Source organism: Morchella importuna, assembly GCF_003444635.1.
Source record: "Morchella importuna strain M04M26 chromosome Unknown Morimp01GS007, whole genome shotgun sequence".
Classification (NCBI taxonomy): domain Eukaryota; kingdom Fungi; phylum Ascomycota; class Pezizomycetes; order Pezizales; family Morchellaceae; genus Morchella; species Morchella importuna.
Genome location: NW_025763404.1, coordinates 329348 through 352560, shown reverse-complemented (window position 1 = coordinate 352560; position 23213 = coordinate 329348). Strand labels below are relative to the sequence as shown.

Genomic DNA, 23213 nt, shown 5'->3' with positions numbered 1-23213 from the left:
AAAGGAGAATCTGGTAAGCACGTGTTACCGAGAATCCTCGAAGATTATATATTCCAGCTCGCTCGCTCAACGGGCCCTGCTCCGCTCCCGCGGATGGCCGGGTGGGGAAGAAGGGGCATTTTTATATATATATATCGTATCCCTCGAGAACGCCATCGACCAGAAGCATAACCAACGGATAGATCATACATCATGCAGGTTTCACCGCACCACAGTAGGGCGTTGATAATCTACTCTATTCCTGCGTAAAAGTGACGTTGCATGAGTAACAGAAGGGAGTAGATGAATCTAGGGGGATTGGCAACCTTCATACGACATGTGAGTTCATGGTTGTGATTCGCTCCTACATGTACGGTGCCGCCGGAAGATTTGTGTTCCGCCCCATCGGACCGGGTAACTAACTGGCTGGTGTTACTCCGAATGTCTGCTTGGTAACATTGTTAATACCCTAAATAGATCCTGTGCCTGTATCTACTACTGAGGGGAGCCTGTACTTGTTGCCCTGGGTGGTAACTGATCCATGAATATTCCAGGCTTTAGTGATCTGTTATATAATGCATGCACTCAGGACACTATAATCCATAGATACTAGCACTTATAATATTATGAAGGCCGGCCTAGGTTTAATTAATTACGTGTATATCTAATATTGAATTCGGTCACAGATATCAAGAAAACAATACCCACTGAAAATAGTAGCGTAGCAAAAAGAAAAAAGCTTAATCTTAATTTCCGAGCCTAGCAACGCCCCGCCTGTCTCGCCCGGAGTAGGTACATACAGCGCTGTAAGCAGGCTCAGCCTCACTCAATTTAGGGGCCGACACCGAAGTCTTGGAGGATTAACTAAAAGTCATGGCAAGATTTATAAATCACAAAGATGACCCGCGCCGCGACAAGATTAACGAAAATCGCGCGCTACCGTATGTAAGCGTACTGCCCTAATATGGAGAACTCAAGCTCGGGTTAGTGGAAAGTCGCAGAGACGAGTGATGATATATATGAGTGCGCCGTAATAATTATAATATCCGGTTTCTCCTCATGCCTGTAGGTGGATAATGATCCTTCCTCAAATCCCAGTTTACTATAAGGCTGTGCACGTGTGTATTCCTTGATAGCTTTCTAGGATCATGATGCAGCTATACCATTTTAGACCTCCGAAACAACGAGTTAAGATTGAGACTATACATGTAGCCGTAACTAAAGGAAATGGAATGAAATCAAAAGGCCAACAAGTGCAATAACTATTTTGATAGCATTAAGCTCGCTCCACGCTAGCTGCTGAGCGTGATATTGTGGGATCTCCGGGTGGATACAAATCAGGATATTATCCAAGTGCCCATTATTATATATAATATACATGTATGTGTCTTCTTAAAGCGTTATTGACAAGTCACGTGGTATATTGTACTGATATATTACTTTGACCGGATCCAGTTTAGCCATAGTTTTGTCTACTATTCTGCACTCTAGCTTCTTGGCGGGTTTAAATAAAATCATTGAATTTGGGACGCACTTATGCGTCTGTTGCCGAGACTTAAGCTCCCCTTCAATAAAATAACCCGTAAAACCACACGACACGAAAAATGTTTTATGTATTTGATAAATCAAGAAAGTATGGTATGGAACTCAAGGGACACCAATAGAAAGAGAGCCAGATACACCAACCCAAGCCAGCAAAGAAAGCACGACCCAAATATCAAATATACCTAACCAACAAACGAGGGGAAACACCAATCTAGAAAAAGCCACCAGAGAAGATAAAATTTCATGCGAAGCCCGCAACCACAAAATGCAAGAAGCGAAATATAAGAAAAAGAAGAAGAAAATGACGCAACATTATTTACTTGCTCCCGCCTTCCCCTCTTCAACAGCCTTTATCTCCTCCTCCGCCTTCATTTCCCTCACCTTTGCCAACACAACTTCCCTAAATATCGCGGTTCTCGCCGCTCGTGACAGCCTTCTCGCACCTTTTAACTCCTCCTCCTCCTCTTGCGGCGGCGGTACTCTCGCAGTAGCCGAGGTGATCCCTTCACATGCTGCCTGCGCAGTACTGGATGGTATATCGCTCGTCTCGCCAGCTTCCTGATCGTCTTCACGAAGCTTCAGAGCCTCGATACGGTTTGCCAATTTTACCATTTCAACGCCGCGGCGGAGACGTGCTTTGGCCATATAGGATTTGATCTCAGGGAGGATATCTTTGTCAGACGCAGTCTCACCCTTAAGCCATGTGTGTTTCAACGCCTCCTATTATAAGAATTAGTAACAAACCACGTTTCTTTCGGCAAAAGGGGACTAACAGCACTAGAAGGTCTATCGTCCGGATTCGTCTGAAGTAAGGATCCAATGAACAGTTTTGCATCTTTACTAACTCCCTTCCAGTATCTCTCATGAAATATAATTCTTCCCTTGTTACACTCCTCTACTAGCTCCTCCATATTCTCACTCCTAAAAGGCGAATACCCGCACAACAGAGTATATGTGATGACACCTAAACTCCACAGGTCTACCGCCTTACCGTGGCCCTTCTTCATCATTACCTCTGGTGCAGCGTATCCAAACGAGCCCGCCATAGATGTGAGAACAGTTGTATCGGTATCGAGCATTTTTGCAATCCCGAAGTCGGCAAGCACTAAGGAAGAGTCCGGAGATGGGGTAAGGTAGAGAAGATTCTCGGGCTTGAGGTCACGGTGTACGATGTTGTTGGAATGGAGGTAGTTTACGGCGGTGAGGATAGAGAGAACAACTACGGTGGCATCTTTCTCGGTGAACTTTCCTTTTTCACAAATGCGATCGAAGAGTTCACCGCCGGTTGCGAGCTGTGTGACGATATAGTATTTGTCCTAAAGGGTTGTTAGTACGAGATCGAGTTCATAGACTATGATCCAAGATCACACACCCCACCCCAGGTAATAATCAGGAATTAAGAGAATCCCGGATCTAGTAAACGGAAAAGAAAACACAAACCCTTGATTCAAATGTATCCTTGAAAGAGACAATATTTGGGTGATCCAAACGCTTCAATAACTTCAATTCATCCTGCACCATTTCCTCGTTCCCCTTTACGCTCTTCTTCAAAATAATTTTTACAGCGACCTTCCCGGATGGGGATTCTGCCTCTCGTACTATCCCGTAGGTACCCGCACCCTGTTACTTGTTAGTGGATGCATTGTTGTGATTTAAAGGAGCTGTGATCACGAACTAGTGTACGACCCATTTTGTATTGAGATCTACAGCATAGGCCATCAGCTTCAAACGTGTATACCAAAGTGCAGACAAGGATTTACTCACTTCTTATCATAGCTCGCTGGCTGCCCATTCAAGCGATGGAACACCGAGGCAACCAGCTCCATCCCCGCGTTCAATGAGAGTCTGAATGAAGATTGCGAACGCACATGCCCTCGAGAAGATCCACTCTCGTGTCTCTCGCGACTTCGAGACATCATGGTATAAAGAAAAAATGGTGATAGATCTGTTTGCGGCGGTACGGTGGTTGTTGAGAGTAGCACCTAATGTATGTAGGAGGAGGCAGGGAGGGAAAGAGAGTTTACTCTAAATTACAGCTCATGATTTTTGCTATATATATAAAGGCAGGTCTTGGATTGGGTCTTTGAGGGCTCGTGCATCAGCGGGGATTGTGGTGTTTATTGGCTTCTCCCCCGGTCTCGGGATCTGCGGCGCAGTCTGTGTGTGTGTGCTGTATCGTACCGATGTTGTCGGTGTTATTTACATGTATTCATTCAAATCCGCCCTTTATTGATCTTATGTTCTAGTCCGAATACATCATAACTCCATTACTCGGTTATCTACTAATCATCTGCACCAAAGGTAAACTTAACAAAGTCGTCGTCAGTGTTTTTTTTTGCTTCTTGCTTGGTGTATCTCGACGTGGTTTAGTGTCAATCTGTCTGTGCATGGCACGCCGTACACCTTACCTTACCTTGTATCCCCTGGCAACCTCCAACGGCTTTCTGCCCATCCATTCTCTTCAGCGAATACAGGCCGTACTACATACATCAACTTCTCTTGCAAGGCTTCTTCCACCTTACGGAACAGCCTCGGGCACAAAGACGGGTTCACATAGAGCACTCTCTACAGCACATGTACCTACATACAGGAATTCAGGCCATACGTGTAGCTACAACACTTATTCAAACAGAGAATAATACGATGGCGTGCATAAGGGAAACCGCCTTTATGCCCGAGAGGCTCCGTTCTGCCCTGTAGCCCGCAATGCCTAGCCAGGCTGACAAGACATACATGTAGCGTGTATTTTAAACAAGGTACACATACATGTATGTAAAATTTACTTCCTATGTAAAGGCTAAAGCTGCCACAAGAGCCTCAACCTAAAGCTTGTCCTTATCACGTGCATCTATACTATACCCCACCCGCGTGTTTCTATTTCTGCTTCCGTCGCTGTTACAATCATTTACTCAGACTTCAGAGTATCTGCCAGCTGCTAAACAATACCCTCTCATACCACCATCTAACCTACAAGCGTTCGACTCTCACTATGGGGCCGGTACCCACGTTCTCCAGGCGCCTCAAGCGCGAGTTGCTCAACGTATATATTTGCCCCCCACTCTCCGCTCCTTGGATTTCCTTCCCTCTCTCTATCTACTAACAGTTTCACTATAGATGCAGAAAGAACTCCCCGCTGGTACCCCTTCCCCCTCTTTTCCCGGATCCTCCTTCCATTTATTGCTCCTTGACAGCTCTACAACTCTACAGCTCCATATACTAAGCGCGAGAAATAGGAATCCACATAGCCACCGCCGACGACCTGTCAACATGGGAAATGGATCTTGAAGTCCTGGACCAAAACCCGATCTATCACGGGAAAACGTTCCGTTTAAGGTTCAAATTTGGCAAAAACTATCCGATCGAGCCGCCAGAAGTTATGTTTGTAAGAACGGCAGATAGAGGTGAGACTAGATCTTTCATTCTTGCGGTTGTAGTTGGAGTTATGGGTGCTGGTAGTGGATAGCAGTAGCGTGTGTTACTGTTATTGCTTAGTACTAGGATATTTGTGGCGTGATAGTCAAAAGTGGCGGTGGGAATATGTTTCCCTGACATGTCCTACTGGCACTATTGTAACTATCATCACTACTAGCTTAACTCCCCCGCGATATACTTTTATTGCGATTATTTTACTTTGCTGACAGCCCCAGAAATACCAATGCATCCGCATGTCTATTCCAATGGCATAATATGTCTCGATCTCCTATCCACCGGTCACGGCTGGAGCCCCGTACAAAATGTCGAAAGTGTCTGCGTGAGCATCCAATCGATGCTTACTGGTAACACCAAGAACGGTTCGGCTCCACCTCCTCTCCATTCAATTCTCTCCTATAGACTAATCATGATAATGGGGATAGAGAGGCCAGAAGGTGATTCACAGTTTGTAATGACCCCTATGAGGAGCGTGAGGGATATCAATTTCGTATATGACGACCCGACTGTGTGAAAAAATTGTGAAGGGTCAGGTTTGTATCTTTTTCTTTTTCTTTTTATACGCTTTACTTTTGTTTATTTAATTCTTTCCGAAAAGATATGGACAGAAAAATAAAGTCTCATTCTTTTATTGGCGAATTTGGGCGTAGAAATTAACTACATGTAGCTCTAGGGTCGCGTATTTAGTACGTATCCTAAATGGTCAAAGACTTGATCGTGACATTTTATGCCGCAGTGAGTATATAAGGGCAAACAGTCGATGGAAAAATGAATGATCCCATAGAGTGAGCTGTTAATATCTTATGTATGCATGAATCTAAAGTTACATTACCCAAAAGCCAGGGTGGGACTACATGTATTTCCCCAGGTTCATGATAATTATCAGAAATAACAATCTCCATTAAACAGCCCTCGCCCACTTCAACCTCTACACTGATCCACATAACTTTTATTAATTCCAGTTTCCGTTTAAATGCGTTTGACAAACTCGATTTTAGACTTAATTCATCAGATATCACTCGCGTATGTTTCTAGATAAGACGTGGTGATTGTCAAATTGCTTTATATATAGATTTTCATAATTATAATGATACTTGACATAATCTGCAGGCATATAAGATACAAGCGGAGTGCGGCCTTCGGCCACCCAAATGTACTGAGGAAATGAGGTGCGGGCGGTACTGCGATAGTAATTTCTTAGATTATTGCTGTCATTCTGGATTATTGGGTCATCAAAACGTACAGGCATGCACTAAACCTCATCTCCATCTCTCCTTATATGTAATCTGTGATATATTAGCGTTAGTATGTACATGTAGTTCATGATAAAATGGTATCAGGGAAATTCGACCTTCATATATAAAAATATCGCTGTAGTTCTGTCAGTGTTTGTTCTTTTATATCCATCAATTGCAATAGCTACACGCCTTTTAATGCCAGTTCCCTTCCGTCTCGGGAGTAGTTCTTTGTCGAATCATGATATGCAATCAATATTAGAAATACATGTAGTGCGCTGTAACCAATAGGAGACGTTCCTGGTGACGATGAGGAAGACTATATAGTTTAGATACATAGAAACCGGCTTAAAATAAATTGACATTCGCCCCCCCCCCCCCCCTTCGAGCCCCTGCTAACTAATTCTTCGTCCTCGGAATTTCAATTGTCCAAATTACGACTTACGCTCGACCGTAAACCATTCGGTTTTAACGTCTCTCGGATCACGTTCTGCCCCGAGCCTCATAACTAGAGTCTGCGCACGTATCTGGATCTGTTACAGCGTTAGAGAACTATGACCTCCTTTTTTCCTTTACCTTATATTTTTAGGAAGCTGCAACCTGGATCTCTACTATACTCACCATATAGATATGTATTGGTGTACATCCATCCTTATTCAGCTTTATATATACTAGCGCCGTTCCCGAGAAGTAGCTAGATAACTGCCTGACTTCCTCCTTTTACAGCATTGGTCAATGCCGTTCCCCCATAGAGGTCATCGGCTAGTAAGTACATTAACACCCTTATCAAGTAAAAGCCGTGTTAACGTCTCGTTTCCTCTCTTTGTCGCTAAATGCGTGCAGTGCTGTCTCATTCCTGGAAAAAAAGTAGTGCCATTCCCAAACAGCTTGGTCACAATTAAGTCTCCATGAGGATTTAAAGCATGATTCAATACTTTTTGGACTCCAAGGGTATTCCCTAGAGCTGATCATGATGCTATATGAAGCACATGGATTCCATCATCAAGTATTGGATATGTTTTTGTATACGAAAAAAGTCGGTATATTCTTCTGAGATAGCGATAAACCTGCCAATATTATTCTGGCGCTTTAGAAACCCCCCATAGAACCTCCAATAGCTTTATTTCCTCACAATACTCAATATGCAGATATAAGTAAGCGGGGGCGTAACTCGTGAAGCGATAACGCAAAGGTGTATTTCCAGATATCTCCTAGGCCATATTTTTCTTCTAAATAGATACCTCTCCTGGTTCGTTTTTAACATTCGAGAGCGCCATATGTGATGATGTAGGTGGCCGGATTCGTTACCAAAACTATCAAAGGAATTAAAGATATTTCAAGCTGCAAGTTATGGCAACCTTCAGCTCCGGATCTTGGTGTATGATCGACTTTCCCTAGATATATTCCTGAACAGTCAAGTGCACCAGCCGAATATTTCTTTCACCATCAATTATTACAAGTCCAGAGCAGACTTCAAGGATCATTTCTCCCTCTGGTAAATCTAATTATTCGAATTTATCTTTCCCCTCATCGACGGAAAGTACCACTCGAAGCTCATCAAATTTTAGTAGTCGTTTAGCTATGCGAGCCAAGCAAGTATCATAATCGACAAATCTTTGCGTGCTTTAGGTTTCTGATTGATGTTTTCGATTACTCTATCATAGGTTGCGTCTAAAAGGGAATTCACACTTGAAGACCAAGTTAACCGCGTCAAATCTGACATGCATCTCAATGATGCAGAATGTCGTTCTGGGTATCGCTAGCTAGACGCGGACTATGGGCCACATAGATCACATATTTCACATTACCCGGATCAAGCGCAAAGCGCAAAACAACGTCAGTTCGATAGTCGGAAAACAGCCCAAAAAATATGCGGCTCTCGATGGAGAGGGCAGTATCCTTGAGAGGAATTGCTTTCACTAGATGCACCCTGGCTCCTTTGATCAAAGCATACCTTCGAGACGGACATTGGCTTCTCTTACAAACAATAGCAATCCGCCAAAACCACGGAGAAATCCGTCAGAGAGATTTGACCCAGTAAGCTTCATATCCCAAATTAACTACAATTTTAGCTTTCTAATATGCCATCCGCCTTCCTTTAGAAATCTATCGAAAATGGATGGTACTCTTATTGGACATCCCGCTCGCTTTTCGAGCCCCAAACACCTTCGGCCGAGTCCAAAGATAAAATTCGAATGCTTCTACCCCCTCCTAATGTTACCGGTCAGCTCCATATCGGACATGCATTGATGCTTTCGATCCAGGATGCTCTTGCTAGATATTATCGTATGAATTCTCATCCTGTGCATTGGGCACCAGGTACAGACCACGCCGGTATTGCGACACAGTCTGTTGTTGAACGCATGCTCAAAAAAAAGCGCGGATTATCAAGGAATGATCTAGGAAGAGAGAATTTTGTTAAAGAGGTTGAAAAATGGAGGGATGAGTATGGTGGCAGAATCCTGGGTCAAGTGTCGAGATTAGGTACCTCGACCACCGGGTCGTCCGAGTATTATACATTAGATAAAGGGCTGAGCGAGGCAGTTACAAATGCTTTTGTTAGACTGTATGAAGAAGGGTTAATCTATAGAGACACGAGGATGGTAAATTGGAGTGTGGGCTTGCAGACAGCCATATCTGATATCGAAGTTATCAGCGAGGATGTTTCGAAAGGGACAAAGATCGACGGGTATGTTGTTGTTTTAAGTAGTATACCATTAATTGGCTATAGCTAATTACACCATGACAGAGTGGAATTTGGTATTCTTCACTCTTTTGCATTTCTATTAGAAGATGGTAGTGGGGAAATTGTAGTTTCTACCACAAGGCCAGAAACGATTCCAGGTGACCGGGCAGTAGCAGTACATCCAGATGATGAGAGATACAAGGCATGCGCTCTTTATTCTTTTCCACCCTGCCTTGACCCCATTATCAATTAACGGTGACTCTACTCAGCATCTTCACTATAAACGTGTCTACCATCCCCTCCTCCCAGGTATGACTTTGCCTATCGTCCCCGACGCAGAACTGGTGGACCCCTCGTTCGGAACTGGGGCAGTCAAAATTACACCATGTCACGATATCAACGATTATGCATTCTGGCAACGTCACTCTTTGTCTTATGTATCACCCTCCAATAAAACCCAAGGTAAAAGAGTCGAAATTCCCCTGGTCCCCGTATTCTCTTCCACGGGTCATTATCTTCCTTCTAGTGGTATTTCTTCCCTGGTTGGAGTTGACCGTCTACATGCCCGTAAATCAATTGTTCGGCTCCTTGAAGAGGCGGGTGTATATCGCGGAAGGAAAGATCACGATATGCGTGTAGGAAAGTGCGAGAGATCTGGGTGCGTAATCGAACCTCTTCTCCAGCCACAATGGTATCTTTCCACAAAACCATTAGCCGAAAAAGCTCTAGCACAATCAGTATCCCAGGGCTTGATCATCAGACCCGAGACTCCGTACTCAGATGAATGGAAACGCTGGTTGGGGGTATTCAGGATTGGTGCCTGTCACGGCAAATTTGGTGGGGACATAGGATCCCCGCGTATCAGGTGCTAGAGCCAGGGAAGTTTAAGGAGAGATGGATTATCGCTACCAGCGAAGCAGATGCAAAAAGCCAGCTTACTGAGGATGAAAGGCGTAGAGGATGTGTTCTTGAACAAGATTCAGATGTGCTGGACACGTGGTTTTCGTCTGGGCTGTTGCCTCTGAGTACAGCTGGGTGGCGCGGAAATGAAATGGCAGAGGGTCACCAAGAATGGAAGGAAAATTATCCTTTGGACTTCATTGAAAGTGGTGGAGACATACTATTCTTCTGGTTGGCAAGAATGGCCATGCTTTGTAGGTTCATCCACATCCTCTGACCATCATCTCTATCATCAGAACCAGGGCTCAAAATACATTAACTCTTCTTAGGTACATGGTTTTCCGGAAAGTTACCTTTCGGGGAGATATTACTTCACCCCCTGGTCTGCGATGCCAGAGGCCGAAAAATGTCAAAATCCGTAGGAAATGTTCTTGACCCACTCGCCGTCGTTGAGGGGCGGACAATAGATAGGATCATACAAGAGATCGAGGCGGATAGTAAGGAAGAGATAGAACTTGGAAAATCATTGAACACCAACGCTGGAGAAAAGCAGGCAAAAGATGCTCAAACCCTTGTCCGAAATAAAATCAAGGAAGCCCGGAAAACCTTCCCACAAGGAATCACAGAAAGCGGGGCGGATCCTTTAAGAATGGCTTTAGTTGACTACACCAGGCAAGCACGACAGATCAATATGGAACTAAGGCACATTGATGCATTTCGGAGGTTGGGGATCAAGATTGATAATGCATTCAAGTTTTTCCATAACTTCCGGAAGCCCTCCGATAAGGCCTTTGGAACCGCAATTGAAGGAAATATTAGAACCCCTGCCACGATAAAATCCTGGATAGAGGGGCTAGATAAGGAAAGGGTGAGACTCCATGATTGGTATATGCTTTATCACCTACGAGAACTGGTGGGGGTCTGCAACACGGCATTTGAGGAAAGAAAACTCTACAAAGCTACAGAGGCGATTAGAGCATTCACATTCGATGTTTTATGTGACGTATACCTGGAGTTTGTTAAGGAGGAATTGGGAGATGAAAATGTGCGTGTTTCCATTAGTTCTCCATAACTGATGATCCCCACTAGTAGATACTAATTACCCATCTTTACAGAGACGAGATATTGCCATGGGAATGATGTTCCATGCGCTCGACGTCACATTACGTCTCACCCACCCTTTCATGCCCTTCATCACCGAAGGCCTCTGGCAAGAACTCGACCCCAAGAACAGGGCAGAAGTAGACGGCACCTCAATCATGCTTTCAACCTTCCCCAGCGCCAGCAATTTCCCAGATATTGAATTCTCGCAAGCAGAACCGATGAAAGGTGTCCTAGAACTTGTAGAAAGCCTGCGACGTTTCAGCCATGACGTCTCATCCTCCCCAGACAAGCGTTCTAAAAAGGTCGTATCGATTCTTCCACCACAGGACGGAAGTTTAACAGAGTATCTGAAAGAGAAGAAAGAAACTCTGGCTAGGCTTTCGAAGGTTGAAATCAGAACGATCTTTGGTGAGACTCGCTGGAGTGGGGTCGAAGCTGACCTGGTAGGTAGCGCTGATGGGTGGGTTGAACTCCCACAATCTATCGACGGCCAGGATGGAGTATTGGTTATAGGTCGTAGAACGAATACCCAGTAGACGTAATTAGCGTACGTTGTCTGGTTTTGGATTGGATATATGTAAAATAAAGCCTATTTTTCAAGTACAAACAACCCATACAATTAATGAATTATTCAAAAAAGAAAAAGTCCAATCAACCCCGGGGAATCCCAAATCATGGAATCTCACTCGTATATTTAAACCCACTCTAGTCATAAACATTGACAAGCACCCAGAGCCGTGCGCCCTAGTTACCATTACCACCCTAGGCTACCATCCCCCGTCCCTTAATATAAACTAAACAAACTCCACCCCACCAATCACTCGAATGATCCACTATGATTTCAACCCACCTCGCCCTAAACACAAATCACCTCCCCTATGCAGCATACATGTATGTCGTACATGCGCCACGCATAGATCCTTCATGAGCAGGGAAGGGGTGGCACGAGGCGCAGGGCTATTTGGAATACATAACCTAAAGTGAGACCTGGAGGCTTTTTCTTGGTATGTGTGTACTTGTTTACCACGAAAAGAACCAGAAAATGCAGTTGCTCAGGGCAAGGATTATTTGTATGGAGTGGCGGTGATCTCTCATACAAACTATCCCTGTTTCCGTCACTTGCATTTTCTGGTTCTTTTCGTGGTAAACGAGTACGTACTCTAAAAGTAATCTCCTTAACCCCTAGATAAAATATCATTTCTTTTTCTCTTATTCTCCAATCTGGAACAGGGGCCAACAAACCCGTGGTATGATAAGAGATGGTGTGTATTCCTATTCCTTTATTACAAGTAAGATTAGAAATAAACATAGAAGGATTTTGTTTCCCAGAAACTCCAATAGATATATATACAGAACCCGTGACAACAAAAGGAAAAATGCAGGTTATCAGGCTCCCCCGCCGATGCGACGACGAAAACTCAGTTAACTCCCGCTGAATGAATACCACAGAACAAAGCAAACCCCACCCCAAACAGGCATCAAGGCCTGAAACAAAAAAAAAAAAGTACGCAGAAGAAATGGCCAATTAAAACAAATTCCAGTAAGTCCGTGACGCCCCCATCCCCCCTTGCTCTATTTACTCGACGTCATCCGTTTCCAAGGGTCTGTCTCTCGAACCCTCGTTATCTGCGGCGGTGGTGGCGACGGCGGTGATTTTAGTGTTTTCTGAAACAGCCCCTGTCAGCTTCAGTCATCATGAATTAGAGGGGTGTTGTGGGGTGGTTACGCTTAGACATGATTTATATTCGTTGAATAGACTTTCGCATTTCTCAGTGCTGTGTGATTCGCCTCTTTGGTACTCTATTTGGGGTATTGTTAGCGGGGTATGAGACTGTAGGGAGAAAGAAGAACACACTCTCAGAATAGGACTTGAAGAAACAGGTGTCGTAGCGGCCTTTTGCGATGTTGCAGGGGGAGGCAGAGGGAGAGGAGTCCGCATCGGTGGTAAAGTAGCTTTCGAAGGATTCGGAGTCTAGGATAGACATTCTTGTTTCGTGTTTATTCGAATTTGGTTGTTTATAAGTTACGAATACAGATTCGATATATGCGGGCTGTTATTCTAGTGACTCGTAGGTATTGTTCGCGAAGACGGATAAGAATACGGATAATGGCAGCTGCTGAGCTGAAGAACACACAGAACACGGGTATTGTACGTCAGGCGGAGGGAGGAGCAAGAGGCGAAAGGCCGGCGGGGTGGGAAGGGGGGGCATGGACATTTATTTATTTATCTACGATCCCACATTTGAGGCAGGGCATGCGGGCGGCTGAGGCCCCATATCACGATTCGCCTTCACAACCAACGATCTGGAGGGTGCCAAACGGCCGAGTTGGGTTTAGCCAAATCCGGGGGGGATTTTGCGGGGAGGAAGAGGGAAGCTAGGCTGTGTCGGGTAAAGGAACTCTGTCGTGCGATTACGATTACCGAGGGAAACCAGGGAGAAGAGGCATTCGGAAAAGTAAATACTCTGCGCTAGTGTATGTTATGTTACGATATCGAACGGTGAGCTTGTTCTTCATTAGAGGCCAGTACCATTTCCCTACAACTTGGTACGGGAATAGAGACGAGATGGTCTGACAGGGACTCTAACTGACAGGTAAGTATGCACATAACAGGTCTCAGATGGTGTGAGAGTTGATGAGACTGGCCTGATTGAGTTGACATGACAGCCGACGATCCTATATACATCACATATATATATCCAACTCACGAGTGCCCATCCATAATCGCTATCGCGCCGACGGACCGATCCGAGTTATATAGAGTACGCACTCTAAGTATCGCAAGATTTGGAGCGTTGCACCCGGGCGTTAGAGAAGATCCTGGTACAGTCACTCACGGTGAAGGCGGATCTTGTCTGATGGCGGTCAGGGACTTGAGGCCAATAAAAGAGTTAGGTTTTGGACGCCAAGGGCAAATTACTGCAAACAGAACCATTAGACAGAATCCGCCGTCAGTAGGTGAACGACTGTATGTAAAAAGCACCAATTTTTGCTCGAACTGTGGCGAATCCTTCAGTTTTTGGTGAGAGAAACTTACCAGGATCTTATTTAACATCCGAGTGCAACGCTCCAACTTTTGCGGTATGCACATACAAGTATCTACAGGCATATATCATGACAGCAAGATTAGCGAAAACCACAATTAAATGCTGCTCAACAGGTCTCATCCATATTAATCGCCGAAAGAAAAAGGTGATATCGACGACTTGTGGACCGTTGTTATCCCCTCTGGGGACGCGGGAAAACAAGGATTGCGTCGAGGGAATCCGTGAAAGGGCGGAGCGGATATCATCGGGCGCGGGCACGGGTGAATGGATCATTTGGTATCACTCGGGTGTTATGAAGAGTTCCCCTACCAATTACTACTGTTTGGTAGAGTGCATGCTGTGTATCTCTCCGCTCCCGTCCGCAACCTTCTTTCGACATCACCCCATTTCTGCAACTAGTGTTGGTTAATTCTATAATCCCGGCATCTTGGTTTGCTGTGCAATTATAGAGTACACGTTTCTTAAGTCTTCCTCTACCCAGTCAACCATCCATTTATCAGCTGAGGTTCGTTCTCTTCTATTCATCATATCACGCACCGTCTCTCATCAGTTTCTCAAAACCCTTCATTGAGTCAGCAATAGAGCACAACAAACAAGACTCGTCTTCCTAGATTTCGTACTACTAAACAAATCCTTTCTCCTCCAGACTTGATTTTTCGCAATGAATAGGTTGGCAGCATAGGTACTAGATTCCCACTCTCCAGTTTCTATATCACCAAAGTAAGCACTTTCCCTCTGCCTCTCGATCCTCCCTACCATCCTCCCGACTTACTAGTGACACAGCTGCAAATATAGCATTATTACCAGTGTCATGAATGCAAGGCAGCCATCCTCCCTCTCTTCCGAGCTTAATTCTCATATTTGGTCCCCGATTCTTGATTCTTAACTATTGGTTCCTCCCCGGGAGTTTCGCTGTTACTGTTACGCAGTCCTCAAAATTCACAGCCCATATCAGCAAAGTGCATATACCAACCATACTAGAGTAATGACTATACAGCTGTATACATGTAGCTGCAGCTGCAAATGATGGATATAGGACATATCACGTTAAAGAATTCCACAGTTTGTATTTATTACTCCGGAGGTGACTGTAAGCTGCTAGGTAGCTATATTTGTTGGGTCATAGCACACTCAGCTCAGAGCCCCCCCCCCCCCCCAAAAGGTACATACTAACCTCCCCGCCCCACCCCACACCTTGTATCCCGCCCCGCGCGGGCCTCCCTGGGCGGGCGCACAGCACCGCGGGGCCGGCCGGCCGGGTCACAGCATCCTAATAATCCACCGCATCTCGGGGATGAACCCGGAATAACCCCCCCCCCCCCTAAAGTAACCAACCCACGGCCAAGAAACGCAATGATTCACCCGTCCCACCGGGATCAGTTCCTCGTTCTTGCCCTATCATCACCGACATGCAGATAGACGTCATAGACGTGAGTGAGATATTTGAGACAAGGTGTCAAAGACAGCCTTGTGTTGCCAGTAAGATAGCAGCAGCAACAGCCCTCAGCCTTAATCTCCTCGGATCTATGTGAGGTTTCAGGATTGAGATGTGGTGCGCGCACCGGGAAAGATAATGTGCACTTGCACGACGAGCTTTTGGCTGACTCGACTTTTCAAATCTGTTTAGACAAGAGCCGCAAGATAAGGGTAGCCAATAAAAAACTGAAAACTTCAATTATCTTCTAGATATATGGTAATTCCCTCCCCCATGACATGCTACGCTATCTCCCACTCCCCCCCATATACAGAAACTACACAGGTACCTAGAAAAACAAGAAAACCATTGATGCCCCTCCACCATGTAATTTGCAAAAATAACAAGACCAAATCACACACAAATATTTTGTAGATAGAAGAGTATGAACATGCAACCTCGAGTGAGACATGAAGAGGGAGAGAGGGGGAAAAAGGAAATGATAGAATCCTGGGAGAATCCAAATATGATGATCGATAATACACACAAAGACATTAACGAATAAAATGCTCGCTTAAAGTAGAAGGGTAAAATAACGAAGACGAAAAGGGAGAAAAAGAAGGGGAAAAAACGGATATTTCTATAATCGTAGTATCAAAGCACCAATCCTAGCCCTCCCCGCCCCCAAAAGAGACAACTATTTATCTTAACGGACCACACACGATAAAAAAGCGTACAACTCGTCAATAAGGAAAAGAACAGAAAACAGATAGCCGAGATAACACCAATGATAACAAGATAGAGTATAGGAAAATCGTTGTGGAGGAAGTAGTCAAACTGATGAAAGCGTCATAGATCCTACTCCTCACATTAAGGGCACGCTACCTTCTTCTTGGATGAAGTATAACGAGTAATGCAAGTGATGTGACGGTTTGGTTAGAGAAATATGTCGAGAGAAAAAAAGAAACTTGGACAAACAAAACAAGCGATACTCCCAGGGTATATAATTGTAGCAGAAAACCAACCCAATGGACAGAAGAGGAAAAAAAAAGCAAAAACAAACTCCTCCGTTTGCCCACAACGCCGACGAAACTTGTTGAAAGTGTGTACCCTTTACATTTGTCTAGAATGTGCTCCAGCTCCAGTCGCGAGGTACGCTGCCGACATAGCTTCCGACTTTGGCGCCAAGTCCGCTCTCAATTCCGCGGTGACCACTGATGGCCTTGATTCCGACAATCGGGCTACTAGGGTGATTGTTATTGCTAAGAGTAGAGCTGCTACTTGTACTGGAACTTAAAGAGTCGGATCGTTTCGCGGCAAGCACACGCTTGTAGTCGTTGAAGCAATTGTCGCATGCCTTGGATGGATATCCTTGAGCGTGGAAACGAGCGTTCTTGCTCAGGGGAATAATGTGGCCGACATGCTCGTAGCAGAAGATGTTTCCGCAGCTGGTAATTATTGTCAGTTAAATGTTACACACATGAAACCATCGTGTAAAAAAGATTGGATGAAGTGAGACCCTTCATATGCTTTTGGGATGCTAAGGAAAATCGCAAAGAAACGTGAAAGAAAGCATGTAAGGGGTGAAGTAAGGGATGAAACTGGGAGGTAAGTGGAGCTTACCGACGACAATGATGCTTTCGGTGGTAGATGGTGAATCTTCTTACACACATTGGTGCATCACAGGTTTCGGCTTCGGCGTCAGGCTGTAGAAGCACGCGACGTTTGTCAGCAATCGCGACACAAAACAACAGAAATTCGCAAACCCAAGGGCTAATAACGTAAGAAAAACAAAGCGACGTGGATGGGATCAGCCCCCCCATTGGACGAGCGCATTCGCACCCAAGCAACATATAACTCCCGGACCGCCACCATCCACCCAACTGATGGCCTTGACATTAAGTAAACTAGGGTATTCAACTCCCTCGCTTTACAGTCCATGCACATTACGACCGTGGGTTACATGATTGGAGCAGAGTAAAAAAAAAAATACATGTGTGGGTTGCATAACAAAAAACTCATTTGGTGGGTGATAAATACCTTCCAGTGTCCTCTATCTGGCTCAGCAGTAACTTGTACGTCGTCGTCCTCAATTTCCCCCAGATCTGCAATATTGAACCCAGCATTTCCGTAACCGAATCCCCGGAAATCGACACCGGTCTTGTACTCGACATCGCTAACATAGTCTTCATTTACAGAAGCGGCCGAACTCGCTGGCGGAGTCAAAGGATCGCCTCTCGCTGTCCTAATCGGCCGCTCGATCGAGCGGAGAACAGCTGGCCTGTAAAGAGGAACCTTTGGGGGGTGTAGCTGGCGACATGGAGCCGGAACGTGTGGACCTAGAAGTGAATTAGGCGAGGTATTGTATTGCGAAGGATGCATCGCGTGCTGAGATGGTGGCGGCGATGTGTTATTATTGATGTTGTTGCTGGCGTATTGAGCAAAGCGGGGCTGCTGCTGAGATGGCGGTGTGAAGGGCATGATGATTAGATTGTGAGTGATGAGTGGTGATGGCTTAGTATGTGATGGCTGCGATGTTGGTATGAGAAGCGATTAACGAGATGGTTAGAGTACGGTAGTTGGGAGAGGGCGTTGGGTGGAAATTGTTCTTGGGTGGTTGTTGGAAAGAGCGAAAGGGGGATTGACTGGCGGGGGTCGAGGTTAGAAAGGGACTAACAGAGCATGGGCGGAACCCTGACGTTAGCGACTCTGGCCTCTCTCAACGCACGCGACACGAATTGGAAGGAGGATTGCCAATCCGAAAGCAGCTGCAATAGGCCTGCAATGCAGGTTGAAGTGTTCGCTACAATACCTTTTCAGTAATCTTTTCTATCTAGAGGACCGGTAAGTACTGTAGATAGGCTGATATTCCACGCAAAAAAGATTGAAATTGCGTTGGTGTAGCTCTCTTTGTCTGAGGTTGAAATATATGAGTCTTCGAGAAAGGGTTCAAAGCATCAAATCCGAGACAACGGGTGACGGGTGCTCGGGTATGTAAGATACGAGTGGCCGGAGAGATGGATTCAGAGTTTGTAACCCAGGGAAAACTTATAAGAAAAAAACAAAATAAAGGATTTGTTGAGAACAGTTGGGTTCCGAAGAGAGAGATATGGTTATTATTATTTTAATATTTGTCTCTTCCTGGGAAGGGTGTGGTTGTGGATGATAATGGGGGAGGTAGGGGGGGGTTGATATCGCTATCGATAGAGAGGGCTGTAATCTTGTATCGCAGTCGCAGTCGCAGTCGCGGTCGCAGTTGGAACTTGGATGTGGTTGTGGTTGTGGTGGTACCGACGACAGGCAACGGATAAGTCGAGCAAGGAAGGTATGCAGTTAGGTTTTATGGATAACGTTACCCTTCGGTCGGGGAGGTAGGCAGGCAATTAATCAAGTAGGCAGGCAGGCAGACGAGTGAGTACCGCAATCAATCAAGCAAGCACTGGCAGAAACAACAGACAGGGCAGAGATGGGTAACGGCAGCGGGGAAACGGTCTGGGACGGGAATGTATGTGGTTTTGAAATGGGCGATCAAGTCCTACTCTTAATTCTTCTCTGTCTGTCTGGCAGGTTCTTCTTCGTCTTCTTCACGTTCTTCTTTTCCTTTCCTCTTCTTCTCTGGTCTCGTCTGGGTAGATTTGCGCTTGTGAAGGGTCTAAAGTGCGTTTTTGCTAAAAAGGGTCTGTCGCCGTCGCCTCAACTTTTACGCAGGAAGGCAAGAAGGGCTTCCCTTCACACCCCCCCCCCCCCCCCCTGCTCTTCACCCCAGAGATAAGCAGCACATTTGGCGGGCAGCACAGCAGGCTAACTGCCGGAATTATCACACTAATTCTCGAGATGGTCATTGATCTAACCTCATAAAGCCAAGAGTGAGAGATAAGAGGTTGAAATCGACCAATGAGCCACAATCTGTCTCTAATCAGCGTTTCCGGCGGCATTCCGCAAAGACGTTTCGATGAAGTCAGCCTGGCTGGCCCACTGCACCACACACCGGTTGAACCACACACCTCGTCTTCGCTCGTTTCTCTCACACACACACACACATCTATCCATCCACTCACCCACCACCCCCATCGAGCTATGGCTATGATGAAACACATCGTGAGATCGGCGAAGACGGTGGTCGGCTTCGAATACCAGAGTTGTACGTTTCGTGGGAGGTTTACTTTTGAACCAGTCGCGATACTACTCTAGGACTCTACAAACTTGTCTCTCTGCCCCCCAATTTTAGACCTTCCCGAGATCTGAGATTTCGGTATGTACCTACTCTATGTACTCCATGCATGCATGTCTTTTCCTCATGTACAACTACCTCGTGATGCGACGCTACTTGACCATTTACAATCAAATGAAGGGGGGAAAATAAAAATAAAGTAAAGCCGACGGTAGCCCCGGGGCCGCCGTTCTTGGTCACCGCGTTGCGTAAGTTTTTAATTTACCACTCCAACCTCCTGTCAAAACTCGCGTAAGAGAAACCCAAAAAAATCTCACGATACTTTCTACATAGTTCGTCGCACTTTTCTCTACGCCAGCCATCTCATCCAGACCCTCCCCGTCTTGTCCCCGGGCAAAAGGGTGCGGAAGATTCCTTTTCCGATGAGCTCGGCAGGCCGGCCCGCAGCCGCTGGGTAATTTCGGGATGTCTGATGGATGCCAAATGGGACAGTCAGCATTGAGCAAGGCTACAGCTACTATTGTAATCTATGAGGGCAAGGGTGGTCCCTATTCACAACATGTCACTCGAGTTGAATCTTGATTGATTAATACTGATTGATAGTCGACAAACGCGTCAATATTATCCGGCTGATACGCTCAAACAACAACATCAGCTCTTTGACGTCTGATCACCAATTGCAAAAAGAAGATATATAAAGCGACCGACCAAACCCCAGCGAGTAAATGGTTTTGCTCATCTTCGTTGATCCGTTGCCCCAAGTACCAAATAAGGTTGTATCCTGGTCGCTTCTGAGTGATCATCTACAGCTATCGGTAGAATTATTGCGTTGGAAAATCGCCCTGCTCTCGGCGTGATCGTCGGTCCCTGTTTCCGCAATAATTCTACCAATAGCTGTATCTCTTTGCATACCGCCGCCGCTACATAGAGTATTTCTCCTGTGCACTGTCGTCAAAATAGAAGAGAGATTGCAGCGGCACATCCAGCGGCTCAAAACAATGTGTTCTGCATATTCTGGGTTTGGCCTAATTGGCAACCGCCCGTTATCAAATCTCTTACAGAACACCCGGCACCATTCTGCTTGAAATTGATATAGCTCTATGTGTAGGGTACCTATAGTTACCCCTATTTTTTCTCATTCATTTTTCGTCTTGTCCCTCCTACCAGTGTCAATTGAGGATTGTGTAACCGCAGCGGCTGGGGCGACTACGGAATTGAATCCCTTTAAATGTTAACTGACAGCCGATTAAGTTGTTGACCTTATGATCAAGGTAGTACTCTAGGAAAAGATTCAACCACGAATTGTAGTTGCGATCATTTCTCCCTGTATCGTGAGTTTTTTCTTTCTTTTCCATGTCACATTTCTCCTGCTTTAGCGACCATAGGCGATCGATAAATAGAGTGATTAGAAAAACAAAAGGTTTGCAAGTTGAAGTGGCTAGACGTTATCCTGCAGGTGGGACCCTAGAATTGGTCTCCGCGGGGTTAAACAGTCCATCACATCGAGAAAGAAAGAAAAAAAAAAACACTTGCCATGTGAAGGCCATTATGCGAGCTTTAAGGGCGGGAGACAACGAGAAACGGCAAACGTCAGCCTGTATCATATCTACCTAAGGACAGGCAGGCTGATGTGGCTGTGAGAGAGGAGCTAAAGTATGAAATGCCAGAAAAGTTCCATCATGGCTTCTAGATTTTTGCTGCAAGCCAAACCCTTCTTTCTTGGCGACACAATAATCTGCACCAGGAAATCGCGTATAATTTTTTTTGCGTCTTTTTGCGGGAACGGGTTTGAGTGTTTAGATCTCGGCTGTGTTAGCCCGTTGTTTATCTGTTTCCCCCCTTGGTTTATTCTCAAGCGCAAGATAGAAAACGTTCGTACCGGGTTCATCCCGTCTATTCATCTCTCTTAGTATGATCACCCAGTGATTTCCTCCGTGATCTCTCTCTTTCTCATCGTTCATGCACATGGGTAGATGCCTCTAAGTGTATATGTGGATGAATGGGTTAGGGGTCCTGTGGTGAATTAATCCTCCTCGTGGAGATCAGCTGTGCCACAACAGCCCTTAAAGTGCAGATTCTGCAGGCGAAGAGAGGGGGTTGGAAACAAGGAATAAAAGGAGATCGGAAATATATGGCTTTCGTTACACAGTGTGTAATATCCATTGTCCAAGGTGCATGTCAGATTGATTTTCAATAGGGCGAAGAACGCTCTTTGTTATGCTGCCTCGACTGAATTCGATTATGGTCTTTGGATGATCATGTTGTAGATAAACCACTATCCATCCCTCATATTGAAGCCTGTAATGGTTAAGGTGGGGAAACGACACTGCACTATGTCATTGCTATTGACTCTGAAATCGGTGTCAGGTCTGTACCTACTCTAGAGTACCTATGATCTAAAGAAAGAAAGAAAAAACCGATTCCTGAGAGATCTGTGAATCGTGCACCAAGCGACATCAGTTCTTCATCTTCGTTCCCGGCACACCCCTGGGGGTGTGTGAGAATTGACTCCGTCTAATGGGTTTACGACTGAGCATGCAAGGATCGCCCCTCATATTTGGGCCTGTGCAAATGCGCCTTGAACTTTATTTCGAAAACAACTCCTCTGTTTCCCCACGTGTGTCACGGGGATTCCCATTCACAAACAAATGCCCACACCGTCCGTAGGGAGAGTGCCCCAGCTCTGAAGTTCCACACTTCACTCTAGAAACCAAGGTTTCTGATCGATTTTTACCGGAATTGGTGTGGGATGCTTTGATTAATAATCATCGTCATACAGAACTTCCCAGAATGCCGGGTCCATGGTAAACCTTTGACCTCTCAGGACTAGGAACATAGCTAGGTGTGCTTCCGTCGATTGAATTGTAGGTACATAGGTACCAGCCGCAAACGTTGGCCGCCATAAACTCACTAAGGACAAGTGTATTCTGGTCGCGAAGCACAAAGGCGCTACGAGGCTGGACCAACAGGATATGGTGGCGCTCAAGATTTTCCTCGCTCAGCCATTGGCTATGCTTGCACTCAGAGTTTCCATCCGGAGACGTTGCCGGTCAGATAATTTTTGTCTGTTCGCAGTGGTGGCTTTGGGGACAGATGAGGGATGGGATGCGTGTACTCGGGGCAGGCAAAAAGTACCGGACAATGCAAGTTTTGTCTCTGGGCTTTTTTTGCAGTAGTTCACGCCTAGCACGCGCGCCCATTGGTGAACCAAAAACCTACATTGTCCGGTACTTTTTACCTACCCCGAGTAGCTGTGGGTAGGTTGATCGTTAATCAAAATGATAGATTGAATGATCGCGATGGATGGATGGATGGATGGATGGATGGAGGTTTAAAGTTCCAAATACCTAACTGCTTGATGTAGGTACCTGTGCATGTGTGTATTGCAATCGAATACCGCATTAATTCGAATGAACGGCCGGTCACACAAGACGTCGAAGTTGCCTTTTCAAGCTAATATGAGGGATGATTAGGGGGCGTATTCAAGACAAATAACCAAATACGGGAATTTCAACGTCTTGTGTGAGCGGCCGTTCTTTCGAATTAATGCGGTAGGTATCCTTCCAGGTCTGCGTATTAGGTAGTCTGAAAGCAATGTCTAACGTGTGTGGTGATATTAGGTTGGTAATCTGCAAATGTGGAGAGTACCGCGGACTTGGGCTGGCTGCCGGAGGGCGTGAATTATGGAGGGCCTTCTGAAGGC

General features: G+C 45.6%; 7 protein-coding genes across 7 annotated transcripts; 4 read left to right on the top strand and 3 right to left on the bottom strand.

Annotated features, from left to right (window-relative positions):
• Positions 1-1836: 1836 nt before the first annotated feature.
• LAJ45_03291 (uncharacterized protein) lies at positions 1837-3440 on the bottom strand (the record flags this gene model as incomplete). The annotated part of the gene is made up of 5 exons (XM_046112878.1): positions 1837-2244; positions 2298-2840; positions 2965-3144; positions 3200-3227; positions 3289-3440. The coding sequence occupies 5 exons, from the start codon at positions 3438-3440 to the stop codon at positions 1837-1839; spliced, it is 1311 nt and encodes a 436-aa protein (XP_045973755.1).
• A 1073-nt stretch (positions 3441-4513) lies between these two features.
• On the top strand, positions 4514-5467 carry LAJ45_03290 (uncharacterized protein; the record flags this gene model as incomplete). Its single annotated transcript, XM_046112877.1, has 5 exons — positions 4514-4564; positions 4639-4660; positions 4758-4925; positions 5172-5315; positions 5379-5467. The coding sequence occupies 5 exons, from the start codon at positions 4514-4516 to the stop codon at positions 5465-5467; spliced, it is 474 nt and encodes a 157-aa protein (XP_045973754.1).
• Positions 5468-8111: 2644 nt separating this feature from the next.
• LAJ45_03289 (uncharacterized protein) lies at positions 8112-11414 on the top strand (the record flags this gene model as incomplete). The annotated part of the gene is made up of 7 exons (XM_046112876.1): positions 8112-8225; positions 8291-8877; positions 8938-9076; positions 9144-9677; positions 9740-10028; positions 10104-10819; positions 10890-11414. 7 exons carry the CDS (start codon positions 8112-8114, stop codon positions 11412-11414), a joined length of 2904 nt encoding a protein of 967 aa, XP_045973753.1.
• Positions 11415-12450: 1036 nt separating this feature from the next.
• On the bottom strand, positions 12451-12863 carry LAJ45_03288 (uncharacterized protein; the record flags this gene model as incomplete). Its single annotated transcript, XM_046112875.1, has 3 exons — positions 12451-12543; positions 12605-12678; positions 12734-12863. 3 exons carry the CDS (start codon positions 12861-12863, stop codon positions 12451-12453), a joined length of 297 nt encoding a protein of 98 aa, XP_045973752.1.
• Positions 12864-13992: 1129 nt separating this feature from the next.
• Positions 13993-15611, top strand: LAJ45_03287 (uncharacterized protein; the record flags this gene model as incomplete). Its single annotated transcript, XM_046112874.1, has 8 exons — positions 13993-14185; positions 14375-14430; positions 14508-14541; positions 14630-14645; positions 14721-14789; positions 15253-15355; positions 15414-15477; positions 15553-15611. The coding sequence occupies 8 exons, from the start codon at positions 13993-13995 to the stop codon at positions 15609-15611; spliced, it is 594 nt and encodes a 197-aa protein (XP_045973751.1).
• Positions 15612-16462: 851 nt separating this feature from the next.
• On the bottom strand, positions 16463-17820 carry LAJ45_03286 (uncharacterized protein; the record flags this gene model as incomplete). The annotated part of the gene is made up of 3 exons (XM_046112873.1): positions 16463-16787; positions 16963-17045; positions 17380-17820. The coding sequence occupies 3 exons, from the start codon at positions 17818-17820 to the stop codon at positions 16463-16465; spliced, it is 849 nt and encodes a 282-aa protein (XP_045973750.1).
• A 1596-nt stretch (positions 17821-19416) lies between these two features.
• Positions 19417-20208, top strand: LAJ45_03285 (uncharacterized protein; the record flags this gene model as incomplete). The annotated part of the gene is made up of 6 exons (XM_046112872.1): positions 19417-19496; positions 19568-19591; positions 19691-19758; positions 19844-19911; positions 20003-20051; positions 20114-20208. The coding sequence occupies 6 exons, from the start codon at positions 19417-19419 to the stop codon at positions 20206-20208; spliced, it is 384 nt and encodes a 127-aa protein (XP_045973749.1).
• Between the last annotated feature and the right edge of the window lie 3005 nt (positions 20209-23213).